The sequence below is a fragment of the Hermetia illucens genome, chromosome 6 (genome assembly GCF_905115235.1).
Source record: "Hermetia illucens chromosome 6, iHerIll2.2.curated.20191125, whole genome shotgun sequence".
In the NCBI taxonomy this organism is placed as follows: Eukaryota; Metazoa; Arthropoda; class Insecta; order Diptera; family Stratiomyidae; genus Hermetia; species Hermetia illucens.
In genome coordinates, this window is record NC_051854.1 from 9648063 (window position 1) to 9674721 (window position 26659).

Consider the following 26659-nt stretch of genomic DNA (forward strand, 5'->3'; position numbering starts at 1 on the left):
ATTGAAGTGTCGCATGCAAACATTATAACTCGACACAGCTGCCCTATCACTGATTCGTGATCTATTTCTAAGGCCGCAAGGAATATCTCTTTATCGAAAGTTTTGGTAGACCAACCAGCCATCCTAACTTTTTTACATTCAGCGTGCCTTGGATTGTCGTTTCCTCCGTCCGCAATATCGAAAAAGATAGCTTGTTGAATGGTGTGGGTTTAGTACTCACCCACTAGACCGTCAATCTCATTAACGAGGTACTGAAGTGTGTCAGATCGACAATCGAATCAAATCCTCTACCTCGGATGGTTGGCATATATCTGACGTTGACTAGTACGCTTCGCAAAGGTTTCAATGAGAATTTTTTCTTCAGTTGTTCGTCACTCGGGTCTTACAATTTAAGGCCTACACATTAAAATCGCCGGTGATTATTTTAGGGTTAAGATTTTTGGGATCTATATAACATCAACCCACATCATGTTACTGTTGTACTAGGACGAGCGTATGTATTATAGATCGGCTGGCCGCCAATTTTTGCTCTAATAAATCAACTGCAAGGGCGCCATTGTCTCTTGTATGGCTTGGCTTCGCATGCTCATAATGTGGCTTTACGAGGGTACCCCTCGTTCAAGCTGCGGTAGGTTCACCAATAACCGTCAAGAATACATTCGACTCTCGAATAGTTTGTGAAAGAAAGGTTCTAGGGTGCTTCGCAGGGCGGCTCATCTTTCTCCCAAATGCCGAAAACCTGCCTCGACCTATATCCTGCAGATCGTCAACACTCCTTTCCTCTTTGAACAATATGCATCATAGGTATGTGGTGCAATCCTTGATGAGGTGACCCTCCTCACCATAAATTCGACATTTTATGGAAATGTCGTGTTGATTATGCATACTAAGAAACAGCCGAAACCAAGATTAGAAAGTATCTCTTTAGAGATGCTCCCTGCAAATGACCCAACCAAATTCACCAGTTTTAGATTTGTTTTCACCTTCCGAGGGATGTCGGTGTAGGATGCATCTCGAATCTTGGGGATTATTATTTTTAAGTAAGTGCGCCTCGGGATTCACTTTTCATCTTCTCCGTTTAGGTTTGCGAATTTTCAAATTCTCCACTTCTGCCTGTACTGAGATTGGAATGGAGAAATTGCCAACTGGCACGGATATTGTTACCGCTCCAGCCTTCTTTTTTGAAGAGGTTTCTGGAAGCTTACTGGAATTTTTACTCATGCCTTCCTGCTCTGTATTCCCGCCTTCTGACCAACCTTAATCGAGGTGATGTATCCTGCATTCCTCGATGTTTTGGTGGAAATTCTCCCTCCCTTGGTAGATTTACAGAGTTTATTTATGCATCGTTCCAGTGAAAGAAATACTGCTCCTATTTCCTCCCTTCTACAGTCATTTGGTGCCGACCCGGGGAGTTATCAAGGAATAAGGTACCCTCACCGGTGACCTCCCTAACTCCAAACTCTCCCGAAAATGATCAGATGTGGATCCACTCCACTACCATCTCTTAGCAGCAGCATTAGATGGCACATCGGCTGGATCCATGTAGAGGGTGTAGGGAGAAAGTGTTATATTATTAGGGAGTGTCACAAGGACTCCAAGTTAATGCTAAATGAAAGAAAGTGTACATAAATAGCGTTGAGGATTTGCTTTTGCAGAGCCTTTCCAAATCTTAGGCCAAAATTTCCATTAAAATCGTACCGCCCAGGAAACTTGTATGACAGACTCAACAGTTGGAGCTGATTTTTTCGGGTGGCAAACAAACTATTCCAAATTATAAAACGAAGTAAAGTTGTGTAAGGAGTGACAATAGGCATTTATATGTTTATGTTGATACATTTTTTAAGCTCCATCTTGACTAAATTCGGGGGAATGCAATATAAAGGAAATGAACGTAAATGAAGGAAAACTTATCGAATAAGGGCGACTAGTCTACTGATGTTTCCAGCATCTGTTAGTATCGCAACTGAACCTAAACTATTAGACTACCAACGATAGTCTGTGATCTCAAAAAGAAAGAAAAGGGTCTGCGTGGCAAAAATAAGGAAGGTAGACAGAGTAGCAATGAACGAGCCTTAAGAAAACTTTACGGACTCCGTTCGTAAAAGTGAATTGTGTCGAAATGCGATTCAAAAACGCTGAGAAGATGCAGAACCGCTAGCAACATAGCGAAACAAAAGGGACTAATTTAAATAACTGTGGAAGTGATAGTGGTTGTAAAGTTATAATGGTGAACTTCAGAAATCAAACATTTCTGCATATCATATACCCGGCTTCTAAAGTATATTAAGGTACTTCCAGGACAACTAGACCCTCAGCGGTCTCACAGACATTCAGACGTGGTTGAGTCTTGGCAGTTCTATGCGAGTACCCGCCATATCGGTCTAATCTCGCGGCCCTCTTCGGATACGGATTGATTTGGACACTGCAATAAGAGTCCCGCTGTGATTGACACAAGGGTACCAAAATTGATAGACCAGTAGCTTACTCCAAACTACAATTTTATTTTATTATATATATATATATATTTCGGGAGCAGCTTACTCCCTTCATCAATACAAAGCGGAGGCATAATTCCGCTCTACTTTTCTTCCCTTATCGATATTTCCTGCCCCTAAATTACCCACATGAAGACGAGAAGAAGTAGTGACGATTTACGGAACCTTGCGGTAGATTCATTTCCGAAAGATTGTAAAGAGCATTGAAGTTTGTAGAATGCCTTTAAGACCATCCGATTTGACTACCGTTAACCAGGAAGAAAGTCGAACCTAAGTGCAGCCCAACTGAAGTGCACCGCTAACATGCGTTCCCTCGCTTGCCGTGTCTAAAGATCATGGTGTGCTTAGAGTTCGAACCAGGATGGATCCGCAATCGCGTATCTCGGGTTAAACGGCGAAACAATATACAGCCGGACATTAAAATATGAAAATAAGATCTAGGACTCGAATACGAGTGAGGAGCTGAGCACTCATAAAATTAGACCCCCAGGTCAAGGGTGGAAAATTATGGGTAACAATCTTAGCTTCATTCTTTTGCAGGCCTCAAATGTTATGGGTACGATCTATAGATTTTTAGTACAACTTTGGCATTTGTTGGCTACTTGAAACCCAGTTTTTTGAAACAAAGGCAAATTTTTAGGAGAGTCCAATAGAAGGGGAACCGAAGAGCACTCAAAAGCAGCTTGCTCCTTGTAGCTAATGCATTTGAGGACTGTTATCCGCTAAAGTGTAAAGAGGAGGATTTAGATACCAAATTCGTCAATCGCTCATTATATGCAGCTGCAACGCAGAAATGGAGGAAACGCCCCCTTCTTCACTGATAATAGCTTCTGCAGCCTCTTTTTCCTCTGTCAACGCATTTTTGGATACCACAAATAACGAACTTGTTCGCGTTGAAGGATTCAAGGGAACATTTATGCCGATAGGCAGATTTCTTGACTGGTGGACTCCTTACTTAATCAGCACCATCTTCAAGGGAATTTCCATGTGCTGAGTGAGCATGCACATATGCTATTTGTAGGTAACGCTTCTGCCCAATCTTAGGAGTTTCACGAACCCTAAGGAGAGATCAGTCGTCCAAAGAGGTCGAGGATGGTGGTTTGTTCAGGCGTTGACACAGATTTAAATTCGGAGAAGGTTCGTATTTCCACTTAATCGAAATTTCAGATAAATGAAGTTTGCGACTTATAAAAAATCTGCAATTATCTGCAGCCGGTCAGACAAGAGTTTCCCAAATTTTGGAAACTGAAATCGAGACCACCTACGTCAGGTAATACTATTGATGAGTAAGGCACTTCAAATTATCTCTATTATGATTATTGTGCAAATGATAGATCAACAAAACCATCGTATGATGACATTTGCAAAACAGCCTACAAAGACCCCACGAATAATTTTGCATTGCCAATCAAATTCGCGGCACGCATGCAACATTTGCTGACCCTGAAGAAATTTGATCAAGTCCGGCTGTCTGGGGTATTTAAACTTGGTTTTCGAAAAAAATGTAAATAATGTGATCGTTCAGAACGGAAGCAGTTCCTTATTGACTTGAATTCGTTGCATTTTGCACGATTGAATAAACTTATTCAAATCGGACCCCACATTGGGCGCTGATTTGCAAATGGGGCTCTGAATCAGTTCAGAAAGTAATTGGGATTTCATGTGACATAGAAAAGATACATGTGGTACAGTGAATGATTTATGCTTAGAAAAATGACGTGAATTTACATTGAATGATACCAAAAGCGAGGAGATACTTTTTTGCGGATTTGTGGCGGCACAAAGTCTTGTGTTCAAACAAATCTACTTTTTTCAAAGACATCTAAGATAGACACCTTCAACTTTTTGCTAGCTTAAAACAGCGAGAACCGGCAAAGATACAAAGCCAAAACAGAAAAACTACAACTTTATCTTGATCAACTAAGAAACACAATTTATAGATTCGCGAGAATAGCAATCACAAGCTACACCAATAAATTAATATCTACAAATCAAAGATCTTATCACATTACCGGCTTTATGTCATCGACGTGAAATAACCCAAGATACACATGCATGCCTGAATAATTTGAAACCAGCTAAACGATAGATACCAATGTCAAATCAAGTGTTCAAACTCTTCTGTTATATTTAGAATCATGCGTCTCATTATTCCAAAAGACAACCATTAAAACCTGATTTTCCTTTCGTTCAGCATCTATTTATGCAGAACTGACCTTTTCCACAACACCAAGAACCCCCAGCGACAAATTAGCATAGTTTGGGGCCACTTGCAGTGTCTTGGACTTAATCTTAGGGTGCCTTGGTCTATTTTTTTTCGGCCCGAAAAAGGTGGGATGATAGTGAAAACTTCTTTGATGCAAACGTCATCGTTTCAGATGTACGCAAAGATACGAGTATCTGCAATTGTAGGCTTATGGTCAGCCCACGGATTTCGCAGTTTTAAATGAGATAAAAAAAATGTTGTGGTCAAGTGTTTACGCATGTATACAACTTGAAAAGTTGACTAGCCTCGGTTTGTTGTTGCTGCAGTTTTTTTTCTTTTATTTCGTACTTTACAACCCATTAGCGAGCTACACTTATGTAATCTTAAAAATTAACTCGTGCATTGAAATAAATCTTGAAGTTTGTTTATATTCTAGAGTAAAGTGTGGTGAAAGTGATTTTTGTTAAGACGGAACTCAAAGGACGGTTGACTTGGTATATAGGCGTAGGTTGAGTCAACCATAACATCCCAGGCCGGTAACGAGGAAGGCCTTTTTCTATATTAGAAAGTAAAAAGTGTGAAACCTTTCAGTTCATTTGATTTAAGTGTGAATTATAACTAAGATGCATCCCTTTCTTTATTTGATTTTTTTATTAGAATTAAAAAATTTTAAAAAAGTAAATTTAGTTATTTTTTTTAATAAAAAAAAACATTTTTTAAAAGGTAACATTTTTGTCTCCAAACCCCTTTTCAGCGGGCTGCATTTTAAAATGAATCTGAAATAAACCTTGGCAATTCCAGCAACCAAAGAAAGGGGTGATTAACGAGGTATGCCTTGCATAGGGTTTTATGGGGACCACAGAATCAAGGGGTTGCCAAAAATAAATCTGCCCCTAGCCAGTGCATTTTCGCAGAAATCCCGCATTTCTGTATAAACTACCTTTAACATACCATCAACTATGTAATAGGATTTTTCCTCCCACATGATCAGACTTAATTAGTTAATTAAAACTTAAATTTATAATCCAATTTACTTCATTTTTCACGAGTCTTAAAGCAATGAGTTCAGACAACTAACTTAATTTCAGCCGATATTTTAGCACAATCACACTCATTGCAATCTAGAAAACTTAAGCTATTTGCAAACCAGAAAACACTTTAGATATCAATGGATATTTCACTTTGATGAACACATTAATTCCATGAGTGAAAATTATTAGCAAAGATATAATTCCGATTTGGGATTTATATTTGAGGTTGGTTTATGAATGAGTTTTGTGTACGGGTTAAACATAACCTATCCATTCAGGTGAATCGAGCTCATTAGTGTTGCGACAGTTTTATGACTATTATGAGACCGTAAATTTAATATTTAGATTTTAGATTCAAATCTAATCCGGATTGAATGTGATGCAGGGCAATGACTGCGTCGCATTATGGCCTTTTCCAATTAATGTTTTATTGGAAATTAAATCGACGTTTTTGCTGTATGCATAAAGTAGCAAGTTTTACCAGGAATTAGAAAAAGCCTTATGGTGGTTTCGGATGTCAATGTGCACTGATTATGATCTTATGTCATTTTCTAAGGATTACGTTTCCTATCCTGCACTCTTCTATTTAGCACTAATAAGAATTTTTTTTTTGATACTCGATGCTAAAAATAAATCTCCTTTCACATACGATAGGCTGTCAAAGGCATACTACCCACTCAATGTGACTCATATTGGCTATGGATCAAGACAGGGTCGACCTAGAGAGAAGAGTTATCTCAAAAACCAAAAAAGTTGCTGGTTTGTTGGTTTTTTTTCCACATAGACTTGATCATCCTGCATATTATTAAGTGCATTTCCAGCGTTTGTTTCTGGCTAAGACGAAATGTTATGCATGTAAATTCTGGAGTATTTCAGAGTTTTCGTTGCAGGTTAGATGAAGAAGGGGGGAGTCAATGCTTTGCTCGAGTTAAATTGGAGAGTGCAGTCTTGGTGGTTGATAAAGACAGGTGGAGAGAAGGTGTTTCTTCGGGTCTGCCACTGGAGTAGCATAGTCTTTGTAATTTCTCAGTTTTAACAAAAGGAAACTGAAGCAGTGTTTTCGGTCTTTGGTCTTTGCTTTCAACTAGCATTTCCTAAGAATTCTGACGACTTAAAAACTGGGATCGGAGGAGAGGAAGCAAGGATCTGGTGGAGGAATGCTCGCAAGAAATACCGCAGGTTTTGCTTGAAGGTTCTTTTGGCGAATAGCTACACTTGCGCGATCATTATTTTTTCATTTTTCAGATTTAGATCGCGTGTTTTCTTCCACTAGGTTCGAGCAATATTCCTATGTTTGTCTCTTAATTAGATTCTAAAGCGGATCCACGCTTCAGCTGAAGGACACGTGAGAGTTTGTATAATAACACCTGAGGTTACGAAATGTTTTGAACACTCATACCCTCCCACATTCCCGAGCCTGGTTAGTACAAAGGCGCGCAAGAGTGCGTCAACGGAACATTTCAACGAAGCTTCAATATTTGTGGGCGATTTTTGGGATAGTTCTCCACTCTCCTTCACCTCCGGCCAACCAGGGGCGTTTCGGACCATCGCTCAATGCAAATTAGTTGTTACAATTTCATGACAATAAGGCCCACTGTTTTCGCATATGTTATATTTTACAAACAGATTGACAAATAGTATGAGAAATGTAGATATTTACTCTACAGTTCTATACAAGATACATACAGGTACATGTTTGTACATCTCCAACTCATGAACTAAAATAGGCGTGGCGAGCACACTTACCTCAAAAAAAAAACAATATAAAACAGAGAGGATATGCTTCCACCGCATAACCTCGGTTCCTCTGTGTCGATTATTCTTCTTCCAACCTCCATTCAACTCAGTTGCGTTGGGATACAATTCAATCAGTATTTTAAAAAATTGAATGCGAATTTGGCAGAGAGTGTGCAGATTTTTCATTGAAGAAAACCTTACCAAGGTGTCTTCGTCTGAGATCTAAGGAGGCCGGGCAGCTGTATAAAAAGTGCAGGGCCGTCTTTTCCTCACATTGGTTCCACATAGCTGAAACCACCGCCCAAATCTTTTCCATATGATAGCTTAAGGAGCAGTGCCCCGTTAAAAGCCCTATTATAGTTTTTATGTCCCACTTTTTAAAGGACAACAAAAATGCCGCTCTGGCGACGCCAGGTTCTTTCACAAGGATTTGCGCCTGCCGGCAGGAGTTCAAATTTCTCCACTCGGCTGCGTGAATTCTTGCAATTTCACCCTACTATACTACACTATACTTGACAGTGGATAGCCGGATTCCAAAACTGGCTCTGGTCCTACCATTGTGGATCCAGCCCCTTGGCGAGCTAGTCTGTCAGCCTCCTCATTACCAGCGATGTTTGAGTGCCCCGGTAACCTCGCCTGCAGAAAGAGGGCCGAAATCGAAAAGAGGCTCTTCTGCTGAATTTTATACACAGGGAACAATTAAGGGTTGTCTATTAGTTCATTGTATCGGAACAACCAGACAGTCTTTTTGAACACAAGACTGATGAGGAAAGGTTTGAGCGTACTTTATCTAGGATTGGGTCATCAGGCCCCATATTGCACCCCGTTGGCGGCGGATTGTATGTATGTATGAAAAGTCATCTATCTGAAAAGTTCTGCCAAGTCATCAATCTCACTAAATAATCCGCTGAGTGCATCTAACCCCGTCCTTTTCTGGGCTTTCTGCCGGTGGTATCTTTCCACAGCCAGAAGGCGGGGTTATCCAATAACATATGAAAAGCTGTTTCGTGGACTTCATTACAAAGTCTCTATGTTGATCGATTATTAGACCGGTCACACCTGTTTTAAATCGACGTCTACTTTGCAATATGCTGTAGCGCACCGTGTTTGCCATCGATGGACTAAATGTTTGATCTCCTCGTCTTGCATAGCTCTCAAAGCTGCAGCTTGGCTAATTGCAAGCATAGGAACTGGTCCTAAAAATGGTCTTTAAGATTCCCTGTTTCAGGTTGAGCTGCCTTCGATTCTGGTCGCGTCACAACAAGTCTCCCTGGAACGCTCTTAGAGATGATTTCTAGAGTAGTCCCTAGTGACACACAGAGCGAAATATATCTCAGTGCCAAGTTAGGCAAGATGAAGAATCTGAGTATTCAAAATTGTGAGCTCAAATCGGCAATGGTATATTAAATAATCGATACTGAGGGACCTAAACAGATTCAGTAAAAATCGTTCTGTTATTTTATTTATGCTACGTCTGTCATGTATCCTAGGTCTAGGATGGACGATTTATGAATGATATCACAACCGTCTGGTTGTGGATAAAATCCAACTCAATAAGTGACCCCGCACGGAAAGTTTATCAGGACAATATCTATGGTACAAAAGGAAGCCGTGGCAGACCCTGTCTGAGAATGAGCGATGGCGACCTCGAATTGGTGGACTTCGACGAATACTTATGGCAGGTCTAGACTGAATAATGGTTGTTACGCCGTTGGTGATGATGATTTAAATGCAACGTGTCGTGGCAAAATAGTCATAGAGCTTCATTGAGGACGTCAATTTGCTGGTCTGGTAAATTGATGGACGAATTGATAAGAGTGTGAATATTGCAACTAATAAGTCAAAAAGTCAGACGAGCAATTCATCTGAGCCCTCGGTTGGGGGAAACCAACCCCTGAAAAAGGGTTCTCCCGTAGCCTATTCTCTAGAAGTTTCGCTGCAGAATGGGGGCATAGAAATGCCAGCATTAAATTTCAACTTGATGCTCCATTTATCTACTTAAGTGTATGATTTCTGTGGTCGAGTTTATGAATATAAGGAAAGGGAGCAAAGAAAGGAACAAAAATGCGTAGGTTCAATACTTACAAATAGACTAGAATTGCATGGGAAGGATATTCTCCTTCAAGTTTCATATAAATTGACTACTTGAACTTTCATTTCTCCACTTATAAACAGAATCAGCTGAAGCTATGGTACTGAAAATTTTCATTTGCCCTAAAATTGGAAAAAATGCGCAGAATTTTGTGTTTGGGTTGTTTAAGTCCACCATAAGCAACCATCCAATTATATCCTCTTCTCTGGACCATATCTGCAAAATTGCTACTCCCATCCTAAGCTCCCTGTCTCGGGAGCCAAATGACTCTGGATTTTGAAAGAGAGGTAGAGTTGGAACTGACGATAAACACCAATTCAACCAAGGTTCTCAGTTTGACGGGACATCGCACTCTCCCTGTCTGCATTAGTGGTCGAAGCATCGAGGACAGTGGTAAATTTTTATATCTAGCGGGCGGTGGCACCAATCTTGATGCTGCTCGATGCCTTAATAGAGTCAGATTCGCCTTGATTATATTGTGTAAAATCTGCAAATGCAATTTTCTCAACTCCAAGATCAAGTTGAGACTGTTATGTGCTAGTGTTCTTTCTGTGATATTATATTAGAGTAACATATGGGAAGTGAAAATCATTGCCATTCAAAAGTTCCAAGCCTTGGTGAACATCTGTTTGTGATGTATCATTAGAGTAAGTTAGGCTGATATTATTTCGAATGAAGAACTTGGACGGCGCATAAGCCAATTTCAAGTCTGGCTACGACATACAGTGGATTCCACTCTCCTAAGATGGCCGACGAGTGGATCACCCCAAGAGCACTTGGCGCAGTACTGTAGAGGAGGAGTGTGCACATCTCGGGAAGTCATGGAGGGAGCTTAAGTGTATTTCAGCGAACCGAGCAGGATGGCGTGTTGGTGCGATTAACGTGTTGTATCCCATCAAGGGGTAAATGGCAACCATGTATACTCCTTCCAGACGAATCCGAGATCATGTAAATTTATTATAGGTTATCGGATCAGATCAGATCAAGATGGTAGATTCGGATCCCTCTGCAATTTCGCGTACACATTAGACTAAATTTAATATATTGAAACGTAGTAAATATTTATCTAAAATTGTTTCTCTTCTTTTTTTGCAGTTTTAAAAATTGGATTACAAGAAATGCCCACCACCAAGATGACGACTCGGTGGAAACAGAAAGCGCCAATCATCTGCCTCGTGGTTATTGTTCTAGTTTTGGGCCTTATTGTTTTTGCCTTAAGTAGCATAATTTTGGCAACGAGTAGTCCAAGTCATAGTTTAGAAATAAGCGAAGAACGTGCTTCCCAGAAAAATAACTTAGGAGGGTTCGTAAGCCCTGACAGCCTGACACCGAGTCAAATGGAATATCCAAACAATGGTAAGTTCTTCACTAGAATATTTAAATGTAGTTGTATAAGTTGGGATTCCAATAGGGTCAAATGGCATTAATTCGTGAAAATATACACCCCTGTCCTCGTTGCATACTATTCCGACCCAGAACCCTTGGTTATAGAGAATACTCAGTTTCAAAATTGCATTGCTGACTGCAAAAAAATGAGTCGTCTACAAACTATTTGCTCTATCAAAAAATATTTAGACTGGAACTAAAGTACTAGTGGAGCCGTAAAATATCAACTAAGCTTCTTGGGTATTCTATCTCTGCGACATGTGCTTTACTATTAGGCATTGCCCGCTTAATAAGAAATCCGACCCCTCAACTGAAAACAAAAAACTTGGAGGAACTGCAGCTTGAAGTAACTGCATCGGGTCTATCCTGGTATTGGTAAGCTGCATTTAAATTACGTTTGCAAAAATTATCGATCACGCGACCATCGCTGGTTGCACACTTCTATTTTTTTGAAGTAGGAGTGAAATATGATGACAGCAGGTGTAGGATTTCTTTCACCTTTTTGGCTATTTACTTTGATGGGGGCTAATATCTCTAACAAATTGAAAATAGTGAAAAATAAAGAAAGAAATAATAAATCAAAAAATATTAGTAATATTTGTCACAGATAAGATACATTTCCTGGAGTCATATTTTAACTCCGGACTATTCAGTTTTTAACTAAAGGCTCTTAAGAGAGATGTCCTGAATGATACATTCCATCCTAAAATCAAATGCTTTCCTGCCATTTATTCACGGAACTTTCGCTTTGATGACCAAAATGATGAATAAACCACTTTATTTTCATCATCTATGTCCAGATTTATTTATGCCTGTTCACAAAATTTCAAAGTGCATTTTCATCACTCTAAAAAAATGCCTAAAAATAAACCAATTGACGCCGATTACGAGCACGTACATGTGCTTACTTCTGCCGGCCATTTCTCTTTCACGGTTAAAGACATTTCGAGTGATGTCATGTCCTTCAACATATTCTGAAATCTCCGAAAAGATGTTCTAAATTTATATTTTTTCGGTAGAAAAATCTAAGTTCAAGTCGGGATCATGATTAATACGCTTTCAGCTTACGCATTCGCACGAAATTTTCAAAGAAGTTATGGCGAGGAAAGCAGTTTTTTGACTTTGAATCGACGATATTTTTTGGACAGGTGCCGGTAGTGCAAAATTGGCCTTGAATGTTTATTTTTTTTCTACTTAACCCTGGAAAGTGAGTGAACACCAATATTTCATACGAAAGTTCGGCTGAAGAATTGTAGCTAAGTGCAATTTAAATAGACTACCAATATGGTAGCTTTAGACGACTTCTACTCGTCAATGTCATTAATTTGGATTCACCTATATCGTCCTACGTTCGAAAGGAAGATTCCCTCCGCTCCATTTTCATTTTACATCCCATTTTCAGCAGTGACCTAATTCTATTAGAATCAAACTGATTTAAAGCTAAAAGTGACCATCCCGATTGGCGCCCAACGTGGGGACAATCCGTGTTGACAGCTGTCCACCAAACCAGTAGCCCTATTTCAAAATCGAAGGAGGAAGTAGAGCATAAACACGGTTAGCGTCGCCAACTTTTCTTTATGGTTTAAGACAGCTCTCCTTCATGGCTAACAATGGGCGACCCAGATGGTCATTTTGACGATACCCTACATCTTCAAATTGTTGCAAATCTTTGCCATTCACTGAAGAAAGGCTTCTTCCTGGATTTTCTTCAAAGCCTGTCTCGCTTACCTGAGGTCCAAAATGGTGGCAAAATGACTTCTTTAAGCGACTGTATACAGATTTGGATTTCGGAAATAAGAGTAAGCAGATTGTGGTCCATAGTGATTCGACTTTTCACAACAAACTCTCGAAGGCCACAATGTTGGCCTCTTCTTGCGAAATTCTTCGGGCCACAGCTGCAAAGCGTCTCCGCAGCATTTCAATGTTTCCTCTTGAGGAAGAGCGTGGTGAGCTGAGACAGAATATTCTAATCAAAAGTGCCGAAAAAACAATGAGCATCATTTTGACAATCGAGCAAGGCTGTCTAATTTTCTTTCGGACGATAGATACTTTCCCAACCTACTTGGCGATTGAATTCACATTTCGATAAGGTATCATCATGAAATCATAGTGCGTTAAGAAATTTTAACAGCGAAGGGAACAGTGTCTCCAAATTAATTTCCCTATGTTGTTCACCTGGTACACCGTGAATACACATTAATGAGCGATAGATTAGCGTCTGAACTAGCTTCACCATGGTGGCACTAAAATTAGCTCTGAGTGTCAAACTATGTAGGCCATAGTGCGTAAACTGCGCCTACTTTTCTTCACTGCTGGTTTATGGTTATCTGCTTCAGCCTCCTTCCACGACTTTCCGAGAAACTTGCATGTTTCCACAGCGACCTACTCGGCGGCCATGCTGGGATAGTCGATCCCATTGCAGAGCATAACTCTTAAGAATGGTAACACAAAAACCTTAGTAGATGTTTCAATAGGATACTGCTCCTTCAACTGTCTCATACAGATTATTTGGATAGTGGTCTTGGTTATATGGGATGGTATAAGTTATATGTAACCCCGCTCCAGACGCAGATACTTCGGTGCGGTTCTCTTTAATGAGGAATCTGAGCACATTCATTCCATGGGAGTTCCCTTGCGCACTTCCTTAACCTTACCTATAACTATCTTCCTATCTTGCTTCAAAGCCTTAAAACGGAACGAACCGTCATGCGACTGAATGGTTTTGACCTACACTCCCACAGCTAAGAGTCCATTGAAAAGGCTGAAGAGACTTTACAATAAAGAGATTGAAATTTTCTACTTGCTCCCCTTCATGGGTGGCTGCAGTTTGAAAAGGATGAATGAAAATTTCAATTAGATTGTAGGCACTTGGTTTCTTGGCAATCAAATAGTAATAAGAGTGTCGACATACCCTACCGTGGTTTTTCGCTGTACCAATCTAAGACAGCAGTCATGTTATCCTGTCCTCTTACGCGACCACTAGTGTACAGAAGCCTTCCACACCCTCGTTTTTTTACGAAGATGGACAGACTCTTAATCCAGCCCTTGGGTATATATCACAAAAGGCTAAAGGGTGCGGAGATCTTCTTCACTATTGTTGCCGTTCCGAAAGCCCTCACTACAATAATTCGTCATCAAATGGATGCGGACTCAGAACTCCCTGCATCCTTAACAAAAAATTCACTTCGGCCTAGTTTACGTCCGAACATATGATGGAATTCATTTCAATATAATTTGCACTTATGTCGTGTTTCCGAATATGGAGCGATTACCACCTGTCGTCACTCCACCGTCTAGGTCAGACCGTAATAAGTTATAAGTATTGTGTAGAGGAAGTATCAATTGTTATCGTTTCGTCAAGATTATTGGATAGAGGCTACCAGCTCTCTGCCCATAGAAGATGTCTTTTCAGCAATTGGGATAAATACCTTTTTTGACCGAAGTTCGGAGTTCCAGCTGCTTATTTCCTAGTGGTCCGAATCCTATCTACCTTCAGATCAAATACACCTGGATTACCCGTTCAGTCGTCATTTCCAATGGATTCAAGAATACGAGCAGGTTCAAAATAAAGGGGATAAACTACTTCGTAAGTTAATATAGAGATGCTACGGAGAAAATCGAAAGAGATTAATAGTGCGAATCAGAGCCAATTCCCTAATTTTTACTGTTCCAAATTCAAAGAGGGCCAGTAGTTTGGAGGTAAACAGCATGATTTTTTTTAAAGAAATTTGCCTACAGGAGCCGAATACTGCTGAATGTCCAACATGAGTTACTGTTTTTACCACAATTGGACATTGCAATGAGCTGCAATGAAACCCATCAAGCTACTGAAAGACTTTGAAGCGAAGACTGACCTTGGGGATCATGGTTCAACCAAGGTTTGAATTCCATTGAAACTCAGCTTGGATGTGCGTTTTCAATTTTTTTCATAATTTAGTGTCATGTAATCGATGGTAAACGACCAAAAGGCAGACCTAAGCAACGGTGGCTTGATACGCTGGATGGGGATTTGAAAGCCTCGAGATTGCACTCAGATCAGGCATTCGATAGAGCCAAATGGCGAAGCCGATCACGACGAGCCGACCCCGCTTGTGAACGGGACAAAGGCTGAAGAAAAAGAAGAAAGAAGAAGTGTCATGTAATCACTGAATGCTATTGCTTCGTCTTTAACTATACGACGGACAACTGGATGGTCGGTTCTATTGGGGATACTAAACGTGAAGGTGTAGGTACTATGGTTTCAATTAGTCTCCAAAAGTAAACTGATTTTATGACGAGATTAACTGAGCTGAGAAGAAATATCTTTTCAAGATTTTCCACTTGTTCTTTTAGAAGGACGAAACCGTCGATCACTGCCTTTAGAAGTTTTGCCAAAATTAGTCTTTATTGGGAAATCATCAGATTACAAAGAGTGACTATGATAGAAAGGATGTTCGAAAAGTATTACATCCCAGAGTGAATCCTGCAGAGAATCGCAGAAAACAGAATCTAGAGGAACATTTGAATCGAGCAATGGTCTTTTCATCACATTTGAAGCGCCTTCGTTTCGGCAACTATACTCTGATTATAGTTGATCAAATTGATTGATGCTCCACGAGCTGAACAAAGATTTCATGATCAAAATACGCTGACTTCATTAAAAAATGGGCCTAATCCTGCTAATCCCTTTTGCTTATAAATCTAAGAACATCGGCCCCAAAATACCAAAACTAAGTCTTCCTAGCAACCAAAAATTAAACTGAGAAACACCAGGGTTAGCTAGGCCGAAAAAACCAACGTTCCCGAACCTCCTTGCCATCCCGCCATCATCAGTTCAAAGCACTTTTTTTCTTGCACATGTTGTCTGCTTTATTCTTAGATTGAATTTGGCACGTGCCAAAAACTTAAAAGATAGCTTCGGTATACATCGATTTTCGTTGGAAAATAAAATTGAATTGGAGCTAATTCAAATTACATTAAGGAAAAGGCCATTTTCGATCTTTTTTTTTACTTTTACCATTTTTTTTTTGGTGGGCTGTTGATGTTAGGCTTTTAAGAATGTTATCCAACAGATTTTCTTCTTATTAGATGGTCGTAGTTTTTTCCATCCCCCCTTGGGTAGCATAAGTGAAGTGTGTGGTCTAAACGTATAGAAATCAAACGTTTGATTGATTACTAAAATACTAAAAAGCAAAAGGCCAAACACGAGGAAAAAATGGATGTGCCAAAGCCAATTGAACAGAACGCCTGAAAAAACATACAACACACTTTCGGAGATATGTATGATGTTTTAATTAACGTCTTGATTTTTTTCCAAACTTTTTGTCTGGTATTCAGATTGTGTTTTAGTCTACAATTGAAGTTAAATGAATGACACAAAATGAGTTTGAATAAAAGACATCACACATGGACCCAAGAAATGCTATTGTCTTTCGAGCGCGAAACTAGTACCAATTTCAGGAGACCATAAGAGACATTCTCCAACGAATAAGCCATCAACCTCTGGGCGTCAAAATTGTCATAATAAAATCAGAGAAATATTATTTTGTGTATATCAACGCACGCATGTTTCATTGGTGCTGAATATTTCAGGAATTTAATAAAAAATATTTGTGTTAGATATTCATAAAAATCAAATTTAGTTCTATTAAGGTCAATAGAGGCTTTATTTATTTGTGTTTCAACTTCTGGAAATTGGTAGTGATGCAATTAGATGCTTATGATCGGCAGGAGCGGTCTAAAAAAATGTATGGTGGCCACGAAATAGTTGATGATTGGTCGAACCTGGTTGACCAAATTGGGGCCAAATAAATAGAAATGAGATATATTGAAGACCCCATTCAAAATTAGCTCCAAAGCCCACACAAGGTATAAATATTTCGTCGGAGGTAGTCTGGTGAAATGGAATGGAATCATAATTTAGAGGTATTGACCGGTAGTTCTTGAACCTCTAGTGCTTGAAGGTCACACCACAGGGCCCTGACAAGTTGGGCTATATAGATAATGAGCCACTCTATAAAGAAAGCTATCAAATCAAGGTTCGCTGTCAATTGACGAATTTGATAGGAATGCTAATCCTTCAATAAGCCCTAATGGTAGGCAATTGTTAAGGACCAAAAGGACAGTATTAAAAAATTGGCAACACAGTAGCATATTTTCCTAAAATCATTGGAATTGCTGGTTTTCTGTCCGATTTTTCAACACTTTTTCACTCTACTACATTTTAAAAAATGTTCCTGTGTCTACCCTTACCCATGGCATTCGCAACGCGAAAAGAGTTTCTAAGCTCAAACTATCAAAAGCTGCGAATATGTCATCCCAAATTTTAGCCTGTAACTAACTGTGATATTTAAATCGCCTGACACAACTCAAGCACCCAAACAGCTTTAGTTCTTGGGAATCCTGCGTCTCCGGGTATTTGAAATTTCCCTTCCAAAATTTTCAGTTTCGCATTCCACCACCACCGGAGAGGTGGTGCTCAGAAGTGGCGGTGAGGAAAACGGGGTGGTAACCCTGTCGGCTGAACCAAAACCAAGTGGCCGAGGAGAACCACCTATGGTGGTGGCACCGGGAGACGCTGTGCTCACTTTGGTTTGCCGGCCGTGATGCAGTAGGCGAATGCTTCAAAGGTCTAATTAGGGCGATCAGACCCCAGCCTGCACGGGGACTCATCTGAAGTGGTAATTGGCGACGAAACCTTACCAAGAGTATACTGGTACCATGGGAACCGGGATAGCTCCTGGACTCTCATACTTCGAGTGCACTTCCGTTGTATGTGAGTATAGCTCAGTTATTTGCGGTAGTATATTTATATTTTATCCAGGAGGATGCCACCTTTCTTGTCCGATTTGGTAAGGTGACATATGAAGTTTAAGGTGGAAGCAATTGGAGAGGCAATTAATATTTCAACACTAACCTTAAGTTAGCATGCCAGTTCCATGGGCGTCCGACGATCAACCTGCTTTTTCTCGTGGATTTCTTTGCCAACATCTTCCCTCCAAGCCCGCCTGATGATAGTTCTCCGTCATTCTGAAACAAAGTAAGGTAAATATCATCAACATGATCAAACTGAACTGAAAATGGTTTCTTTATTTTTTACATGGAAACTTTTTGGTATAAACGAATGACTGACAGGGGGAAAAATGCTTTGGTAGCACCTGAAGTTATTGCATTTATTATAGAATATCATCTCGCACTTATCAGCATGGTTACTACACTCATCTTATTTTGATAGCCAGTAGCTATTTTCTTCATCATGTTGCAGAGTTTCCTCATTTAGCTTAATTTATCTGTTTTATACCCTCTTATCTGAATCCTCCTCACATGCTAGCGTTCTCTGCACCAGATTTTCTGGTACCAGCACCTCCCTTAGAGTTTCCTCTAGATTCTCCCTTTCTTCTTCTTAGACAGCGGCAGAATATGCATTCTGAATCCTCTAGGGCTACATCGCAGTTTGGGCAATCTGGTGAGGTCTCCAGGTGCTGGTGATATCACCCTAGCCTCGTGAGAAACCGTGTACCATCAATCACTCCTTAATGACAGGGATCAGCTTGTGCTACCACTAACCTTTTCCCAACCATTTCTAACGTTCTGGGCATCTATTTTATCTAATTTATCTGCAAAAAAGGAGGGGTTAGCTGCGCTGTATATGTTCGTTATTTCATCTGCCAAGGTGTCAATCGACATCATTCCTGAGATAATGAATCCTGCATGATGGGAAACAGTCCTAAAAGCAGAACACACCCTTAGGGGTGTCCTTCTGCACTTAATTTATTAGCATTAAATGAGATGTGGAACGCCGCCCCCAAAACTGGGGCTGCATAGAGCAAGGTCTAGCTCATGATCCCGGCTATAAGTAACCAAGCAGTAAACTGTGGCCCTCCTAGATTCGAATCATTCTTGCCAAGGGCATACTTGCAGTGGATGCTTTGTCGCAAGCATATTGGTCGTGTTTCTTACAAATAAGCATTACGTCTCTTACCACTCCCAATGTTTGGCAACCGACATGGAATGATTCCCAATTTAAATGCAGGCGTGGTTTCGTGAGATGCGCGTCGCTCGCAATTTCTGACCAGAACTCTCTATGCACGTATACATCATTGCTGCACCAGTCGAACCTGCAACCCATATGTCACCGATGACGGTTTCTATAAGGTTCCTTATGATAGTAATTTCTATTTGATTCGGAGGTGGTCTGCTCAAGTAAATTCTGAGCGTCCCTAAAATGATTTTCTCAATGCAATCAGGGCCTTTCTAAATTTCGCGCTGACTCCACTGGTAAACGCAGTATGGCTGTTTGAATACCTCACAAATCACAATAGACTCCTCCGCAAGTTCCTCTAACTTGAATTGTTTCTTCAAGGCAGTGCAGATGTTCCCTTGGTTCGAGATTCTTACCCTGAATGTAGATCCCAAGTTTTTGAGCACACACTGCAACATTCTCGCCAAGTCAGTTTCTAACTTGGGTGCGGGAGCTATCAGTTTCCCATACCATGGATCATTTCAATTCGAACATGAGATCACTTTTCCGGGTTCTTTGCATTCTGTTGACATTTTCGTTCAGCTCTTCTAGGTTGGGATTAGCTTTGACCTTTTAGAGCATTTCGCATACGACAAATTTTCCTTGCTGGAGATAATAATCGGCGTTTTTGTTGGTTACCTTAGTCTATACATTGCCCTCGCTTCCTTTGGCTTTTGCTACGCTAGCCGACGTTCGAACTTTGGCCTCCTTTCGAACTTTTAATTGTAGTTTTCGGAACTGCTTATATGCCTTCTTTACTTAGGCTCCTATTGATTACCTAGAGGATCCCGACTTATGCCTGGCTGTGATTCGATGACAATACGGCTAGGTGCGTCTTGGGTCGAATGTGAGACTGCTAGGTTTTTAGATACTCCTTAGACGTTCTTTTTTCCTCCTACGATATCTTACAGAGGACTCTCATAGCTGTTATCCTATCCTTTAAGGCTTGGTGCACGATGTGCTGACCCTTTTTAAACTTGGACAACTCAAATAAGCAAGCTGAATGAAGGATAATTCCTCCGAATCACAACTTTGTTCACTAGTAGCACCGACGGAGTTCCTGCTTTTATACGCTCCTTCATTCTTGGCATATATTGACCTTTCCTATACCTTATCTTTTACGATCTTCGGGATTAGCGGAAATCTCAGTGTTAACGAGCTCTACTGATTGAGTCTTTTTCTTGATCCTGGAGTACTTGAGTGATAGATGTTGTCACCCATTTTTGTCGTCCATCGATCTGCTTTTATCTCATCTTTCTTCTGTTATGTTACTGGCGCTCTCGGAGAGGTGGTACTACGTTTGAACACTTCCTTATCCAAACCTAAATCACTTATAGCATTATAAGCGACGGTGGCCAAATTGTCCATCATCAAGGAATTACAGTCGAAGATCCTGCCTACTTACTCCAAGAAACTCTCGGTACGAGAGTTCTTAGCCCCTGCACCCCTCTTGTCTTCCATGATGATTTTATGTGTTGAGTATCCTTTCCGCACCCAGTTTGACCAACGCACTAGAGCAAATACTTACCCATGCACAGTGTGAAAAGGTAGTACATGGGCGCATAATTTGCACATCGATAAGTATGGTCCTATCCGACACCTGGGGTCGCGCCTGATGGAAGATCTAGCAACTCTTTACAGGTGATAGTCAGTAGTTTCAAACGTATCAGATGATAACTGTGTGATTCATTGCGGATGTCAGTCCATTTCAGGCCCTGACCTTTCGAACGCTACTTCTTCAGTTGTCTCAATATTCCGATCGCTTCGTTCATGCGGTGATGCACTGTTTTGTTTGACCGAATCTAGCCAGCACATCCTACTGGTCTTCATTTGTCTGATCTACTTTCAAATGCCGTTTTGGGTATTATACAAGATAAATATATAGTCAGCTTATTGAGGAAGCTGACAGACTGGCTTGCCAAGGTTCTGAATCCACAATGGTGAGGCAAAAAGTAACTTTCGGCATCCGGCCATCTACTATCAAATCTTCTCTGAAGTGTGAAAAGGCAAGGATTCACGCCGGCGAATGGCGAAATTTGAACTTCTACCGGCAGGAAAAAATCTATGTGAAGGAACCCGAGGCCGCTAAAGTGGCATTTTCGTTGTCCCTTGAGAAGTGGGTCAAGGAAACCCTAGTAGGCCTTATAACGGGACACTGCCCCTTAAACTACCATGGAGTGGTGATCTCGGCCATAAGCAGCCAATGCGAGGAGGAGGAGGAGACGACGCTTCACTTCGTATGGAGCTGCCCGGCGTCCTCAGACCTCAGAAGAAGATACCTTGGTAAGGTTTTCTTCAGCGAAGAGTCTTCGCATTCTCTGTTTCTGGAGAATGTTCCCAGATTTTGCGTCTGATTGTTTAGCTTTGGTTCCTTCTATCATAGACTCTGGGAGATCTAGACGGTATTCCTACAACTTGGACGTTGAATTTGGATGGACGATTTTAACTAATTTTGGAAATACTCAGGACTACTATATTTTTCTAACTTTTACTGTAGGAGGATAATAACCGACAAAGGCTCCTTATAGCACTTATTAGCTTCCATGTGTTTCTTTATACATGTTGACCTCGTCTTCCATGTACGCCAAAGAAGCCGTCCACTTCGACAGCATCTGTTTTTATCGATGTAACCTTGATCCTTTATCGCTCACTGCAGGAAGCTCTTTGTTCTCTTTGTTTGACTCGCAGAACTGTAAACATCAACAGAATGAATCAAGGTCCTTGAAATTTTCTGAAAATTCGTCATTCGGAGGTGCTAAATATTGTCTACAATTAGCACAGCATTATTCCAAATTCTGCAATAAACACATTTCGCGTCTTATCCAAACAATGAAGTCTTAATCGTTGTCTGGTGCATTAATTGAAAATGCGCTCTTCAAATTAAAGGTCACTATCAGGCCAGATAATGTTCGCATTAACATTTCATTCACCTTTGTCCGTATTTATACGCAATCTTTATTACAATGCGGAATAACCGATTAACAGAGAAATTGTGATGTCTGTTCATTGTCTGAGCAACGACTACTAGATGGTCATACAAATGTCTTGATATAGATGCATTAGTTGATGTTACTCACTATCGAATCGAGGGTATCTCCTTGGAGCAATCAATAAACCAATAACGGTGACGTGATTGCAAATTAATTGGCCTATAAACTTGCAACTTATCTTACTTCACTCACAGTCGTATTTCAAATTATTTTCCGCGAAAGGACACGGTGACTTCTGATTCATTTCCAGAGACAAAAGCCTTTGTTTGCGGCTCCTAGTTTTTTTCATTTTATAGGAAAAATGTAAATATTTATAGGAGATGATTATTTTGATGAAAATCATGATAACTTTCCACTCTACACATGCATTATTTCAATTTATAAGGGAAAATTCATAAAGATTTTTGTAATATAATAAAATTAGTATGAAATGACTCTTTGTACGCCAATGTACGGAATGGTGTATGCATTTCAAACTGTTGGCGCCAAATTTTCATTTTCCGCTAAATTATTGGGGAAAGTGGATGCGTTTCAAAGATAAAGTGATGCTAGCGGGGATGTGCTTTCAGAAAATGTGTCACAATATTTATCTAGGAGGAAAGCAGATTCTATTTATTCGTTTTATTGAGAGCGACTTCCTCACGGTTTAGTTGCAAAATATTCGCAGCGATTGACTTTGAAATTGTGCTACGCTTGTCCCCAGTGGACATTTATACTTCATTTAAATGATGCCTTTGCTTCATTGGTGCGGAAAACTAACAAAGCTGAAAGTGAATAATTACAACAAGTTGACTTTTTGGAAAATGTTCAATACCTTCTGCAAAATGGGGGTATAAACTTCTTTTTAGAAAAGTTTTCATATCCAGACTTTCCATAGAAGTATATAATTGAAGCATGGAAGCATGGAACTGGAAAGTTTGGTGGAAATCTCACCATTAATAATGAAGTGTTAGTCCAGTCTTGCATATTTTGCGTTTACACTTTGAACCAGTAAACGGAAAACCATTTTTTAACACTAGTTTTCAATTATGTTCGAGACTACTACAGTCATCTAAGAGAATGGGTGCCACACTTCACATTCCATTTACTACGAAAACCCCGAGGACTTGGACGACATTCCTGGTTGATAATAGCTTATTGGTCGATATAATTTAGGATAACACATTTTTGGAATGAAAATTGCCTCTCGTTAGCTTCTTATAAAGCTAGATTTAAACATGACACTCAGTGTTTGCTTAAGGTGATTGAACCTCTTCTGTATTTGAACGTTATCCCCTCTGGGGGGTTAACAAAACTTCAAATAATTTTCAATCTGTTTGATTTTTCCAAGGATAAGCTTTTTTCCTCGAAAATTTTTGGTGCTTGAGTAGGCTGATATGCCCTTAATGCCAGTTAAGAAAAGATGGCGCAATGAGGCCTCGACTATTTGCAAGATGTTGTTAATACGATTGCGGTATGCTAACTTTGTTAAGCGATTCTCAGCTGCAGGTCACCTGTTCTTTGATCTTGTTTAAAACTGCTGAACTCGTTTAGGTCTTCACTGTTACCGTATCAGCGATCAGTAATTTTTGCCTTATTGAAGGGTATCCTTAGCAATTGTCCTACTTCCAAAATTGACTGGCTTACTCCCATGACGAAAGAAGGCCACAAGCTGTTCAACAGTTTTCGAAGTAAGTGGTTTCGGCCCGTGGAAAAGAAAGCCAATGCTTCTTTATCGTTGGGCAGGTTAATATTCACCGTGTCTATAATTGTTGCTGTTTGGTAGGAGAGGAGCAGGCGAGCCTTTGCAGATCCAGCATAAGTTGATTATCTTTGAATTTTTCTTTCATATGGCTACACTACGTTCGTTGTCCTGAAGGTTTGCTTTGAGCATTTTGTTTTTAGAGTACATAATTTGGTTTCACTACCAACCCGGGTAAGGTAAGGGTTGCCTTTATTCTTGAATGGAATCTTGCGTCATAAATTTGTAATAGGCTCTGTGGCCAGCTTCGTCTAAAATTGTAATCAGCAAGTACCCTTCGGAAATACTTTGCTCTCTTTTTAGTGTAAGTTCTACCATCTCCATAGTAAGCAGTTCTGATAACTGTGGATGCAGAAGTCTCTTACTCAACCGAGATCAGCAGGGATCGGAGGTTCAGCTTGCAAAAGGGAGCATTATGGCAACCAAATTCCACATATTAACAACCAATTTTAAATTTTTCCACGCAGCTTCAGCGTGTGCCATTTTGTAGCATCAAAGCTCGTTCGTTTGGCTTAAAAAATACGTTGCCTACAATCATCCCGACTCAATGAACCTACCTGCTAAACCTTTAAACCTAACAGTGCCCCGATGGGCTTCCTAACCTCTCCCTTCTTAACTATAGAAAACACATTTCCCCTTCCCCTGTGTGTAATCTACAGCAAAAGTCTATAAGGAAGAGGCCCTTATGATGCCTATTCTCAAGAGCGGACACCCTTCTCTCGCTGTGAACTACCGCCCCATCTATATTCTCTCCTCTTGGAAAGATACGTCAACGACTGGTTGACCGCGCACTTCAGTCACCTCATTATCAAAGAGTAACAGGGTTTCGTGAAACATAGATCTACGGCTTCAACCCTTTTGATCTTTACCAACTTCGTTGCCAAATGCTTTGATTCACGACAGGAGGTACATGCTATTTATACTGATTTCCCCAAAGCCTTTGATACTGTCGACCATAATATTCTCCTCCCTAAATTCTCATTACTCAACATCTCCTGGGTTTCCTCGTATCTCTCATACCGTTCCTGCAAAATTTCTTTTCATGGTTACTAATCTCGTTCCTTCTCTCCCTCCTCTGCTATTCGCCAGTACTGTACTTGGCCCCCTCCTCTTCCTGTTTTTTATCAATGACCTTGTCTCCATTCTCACTTGTTCATGTCTGCTTTACGCAGACGACCTTAAATTATTTGCCTCTGTTTCGTCTCCGCTGGACTGTGCTCTCCTGCACTGGATATACATCCGTTCAACCAATAGGTGGCCTAAGCATAGACAAACGTTAACAATTGCGATCTTGAATTGGTCCTGAAGGACGCATCTAATTTCAAGGAGAAACTGACCCCTACTTTCTGGTGGCTGGATCAATCGTTCTAGACAAGTACCTAATTCCGCTGCAGGCGCCATAATCCAGTCCAAGACTGTCCGTATGTTCTCCTCGAACAGCAAATCAGCAGGGCTAGCAATAAACTCTTCACGGGCGGTGGTTTGGAGGCCAAGTAAAACCTGCGATCAGACCGGCTTGTCGTGTAACTATCACAGCTGGGACACCAAAGCGCGAAATCCACTCCACTGACGGTGTGGTAATGTCCCTCTGGTATTGCTTCAAGCCATCGCGTAAACCGCTCAATGGTGATGAGGTAACAGCCAGGTAGCCATGAGAGTCTCACATAATGTCGAATGTATGGAATGGAAGCGCTCTGTTGACTTAGAGAATACACCTACTTAGTTCTTAACATGCCTCTGGCCCAATAATTATTGTCCTTGTTCATAGATGCACAGAAGTAGTTGTTAGCGACTAGCGGATGCCGGGAGGTCGTCCACTGAACGAAATATTTCCATACGGAAACGACCGGAGTCCGACTGAAGGTTTTGAACAGTCACGTCATCCGTCCGGGACACATCGATTGCCGAAAAATCGACTGCGGCTGGTATATTGATCTCTGAAATCCGATACAAAGTGTCAGTGACAAATTTGCCTTTATCGGACATATGTTGAATGTCCCAAGTTAACTAACTTATGAAAGCTAGGTGGCTAAGTTGGCGAGTGGACATTTTAACGGTTTTTTTCCGTAACGCAAATGTAAGATGATTGCAGTACATCAACAAAATAAATGGCTTGCCTTCATATTCGATGCTCAGATGCACGGATGAGCCGGATTCAATTACTTCGGGAGGAAACGCAACGGCTGTCAACTTTGGTTCACCTTTTAGTGAAGAGTGGCAGGTACTGCGTTATTACAGGTACCAAAGAGGGGGTCTAGCCGTGTTCGGGGAATGCCAGAAGTGTGGCGTCTGCCAGTTATTGCTTGGTGGTCTCAAACTATTGGATGGCTTCTGGAGACAAGATAACCTCCCGCGATTCCTTGGTTTTAGGCCCAAACAGGGAGTTGGCGGATGGACTATGGAGAGGGACTTTAGGATGGAAACGAAGGTAGTAGTTTACCATGCCGAAGCACCTTGTGGGGATCTTTCACTGTTTTAGGGAGCGAAAAGCTCCCGATCGCTTGTAGATTATTTGGATCGGGCTGTACACTGTCAGGAGTGACGAAATGGCCTAGAAGTTTCACTCCCGGCTAAAGAAATCAGCAGCAGCAGATATGAGAAATGCTCGGACTCGGGCGAGGAGGCGACCAGAACATCTCCCAAGTAGACGAAACAGAAGTCCAAGTTTCGTATTGTAAAGTGGATGAATCTTTGGAAACCAAAAGTCATCCGTGGGAACTCGAAGTGTACGGAAGATGTGAAAATTTTTGTCTTTGGATATATCTCTATAGATTTTGTGGTATGCCTTGGAGAGATACAAGGTCGAAAAAACAAGTCAACGGAAACGCGAAATCTTGGATCAGTGCAGTACCGACGCGGAATCGTCTGCGTATTCAGGCGTCTGTAGTCTCCACAAGATGGTCATTAAGTTTAGAGACCAAAAGTAATGGAGGTTTCAACAACCATTAGGAGGTCCACATATGCCCTGCCTAGGAATTTTTA

The 26659-nt window shown here is 40.7% G+C and overlaps 1 protein-coding gene across 3 annotated transcripts in view; it reads left to right on the forward strand.

Annotated features, from left to right (window-relative positions):
* LOC119659507 (A disintegrin and metalloproteinase with thrombospondin motifs 9) overlaps positions 1–26659 on the forward strand; it is a 246084-nt gene that overhangs the window by 19565 nt on the left and 199860 nt on the right. For all 3 annotated transcript variants that reach the window (XM_038067634.1, XM_038067636.1, XM_038067635.1), the window contains exon 2: positions 10657–10917. In XM_038067634.1, the coding sequence (XP_037923562.1) occupies positions 10680–10917 (238 nt within the window). In that variant the 5' untranslated portion in view covers positions 10657–10679. The remainder of the gene's footprint in view (positions 1–10656; positions 10918–26659) is intronic.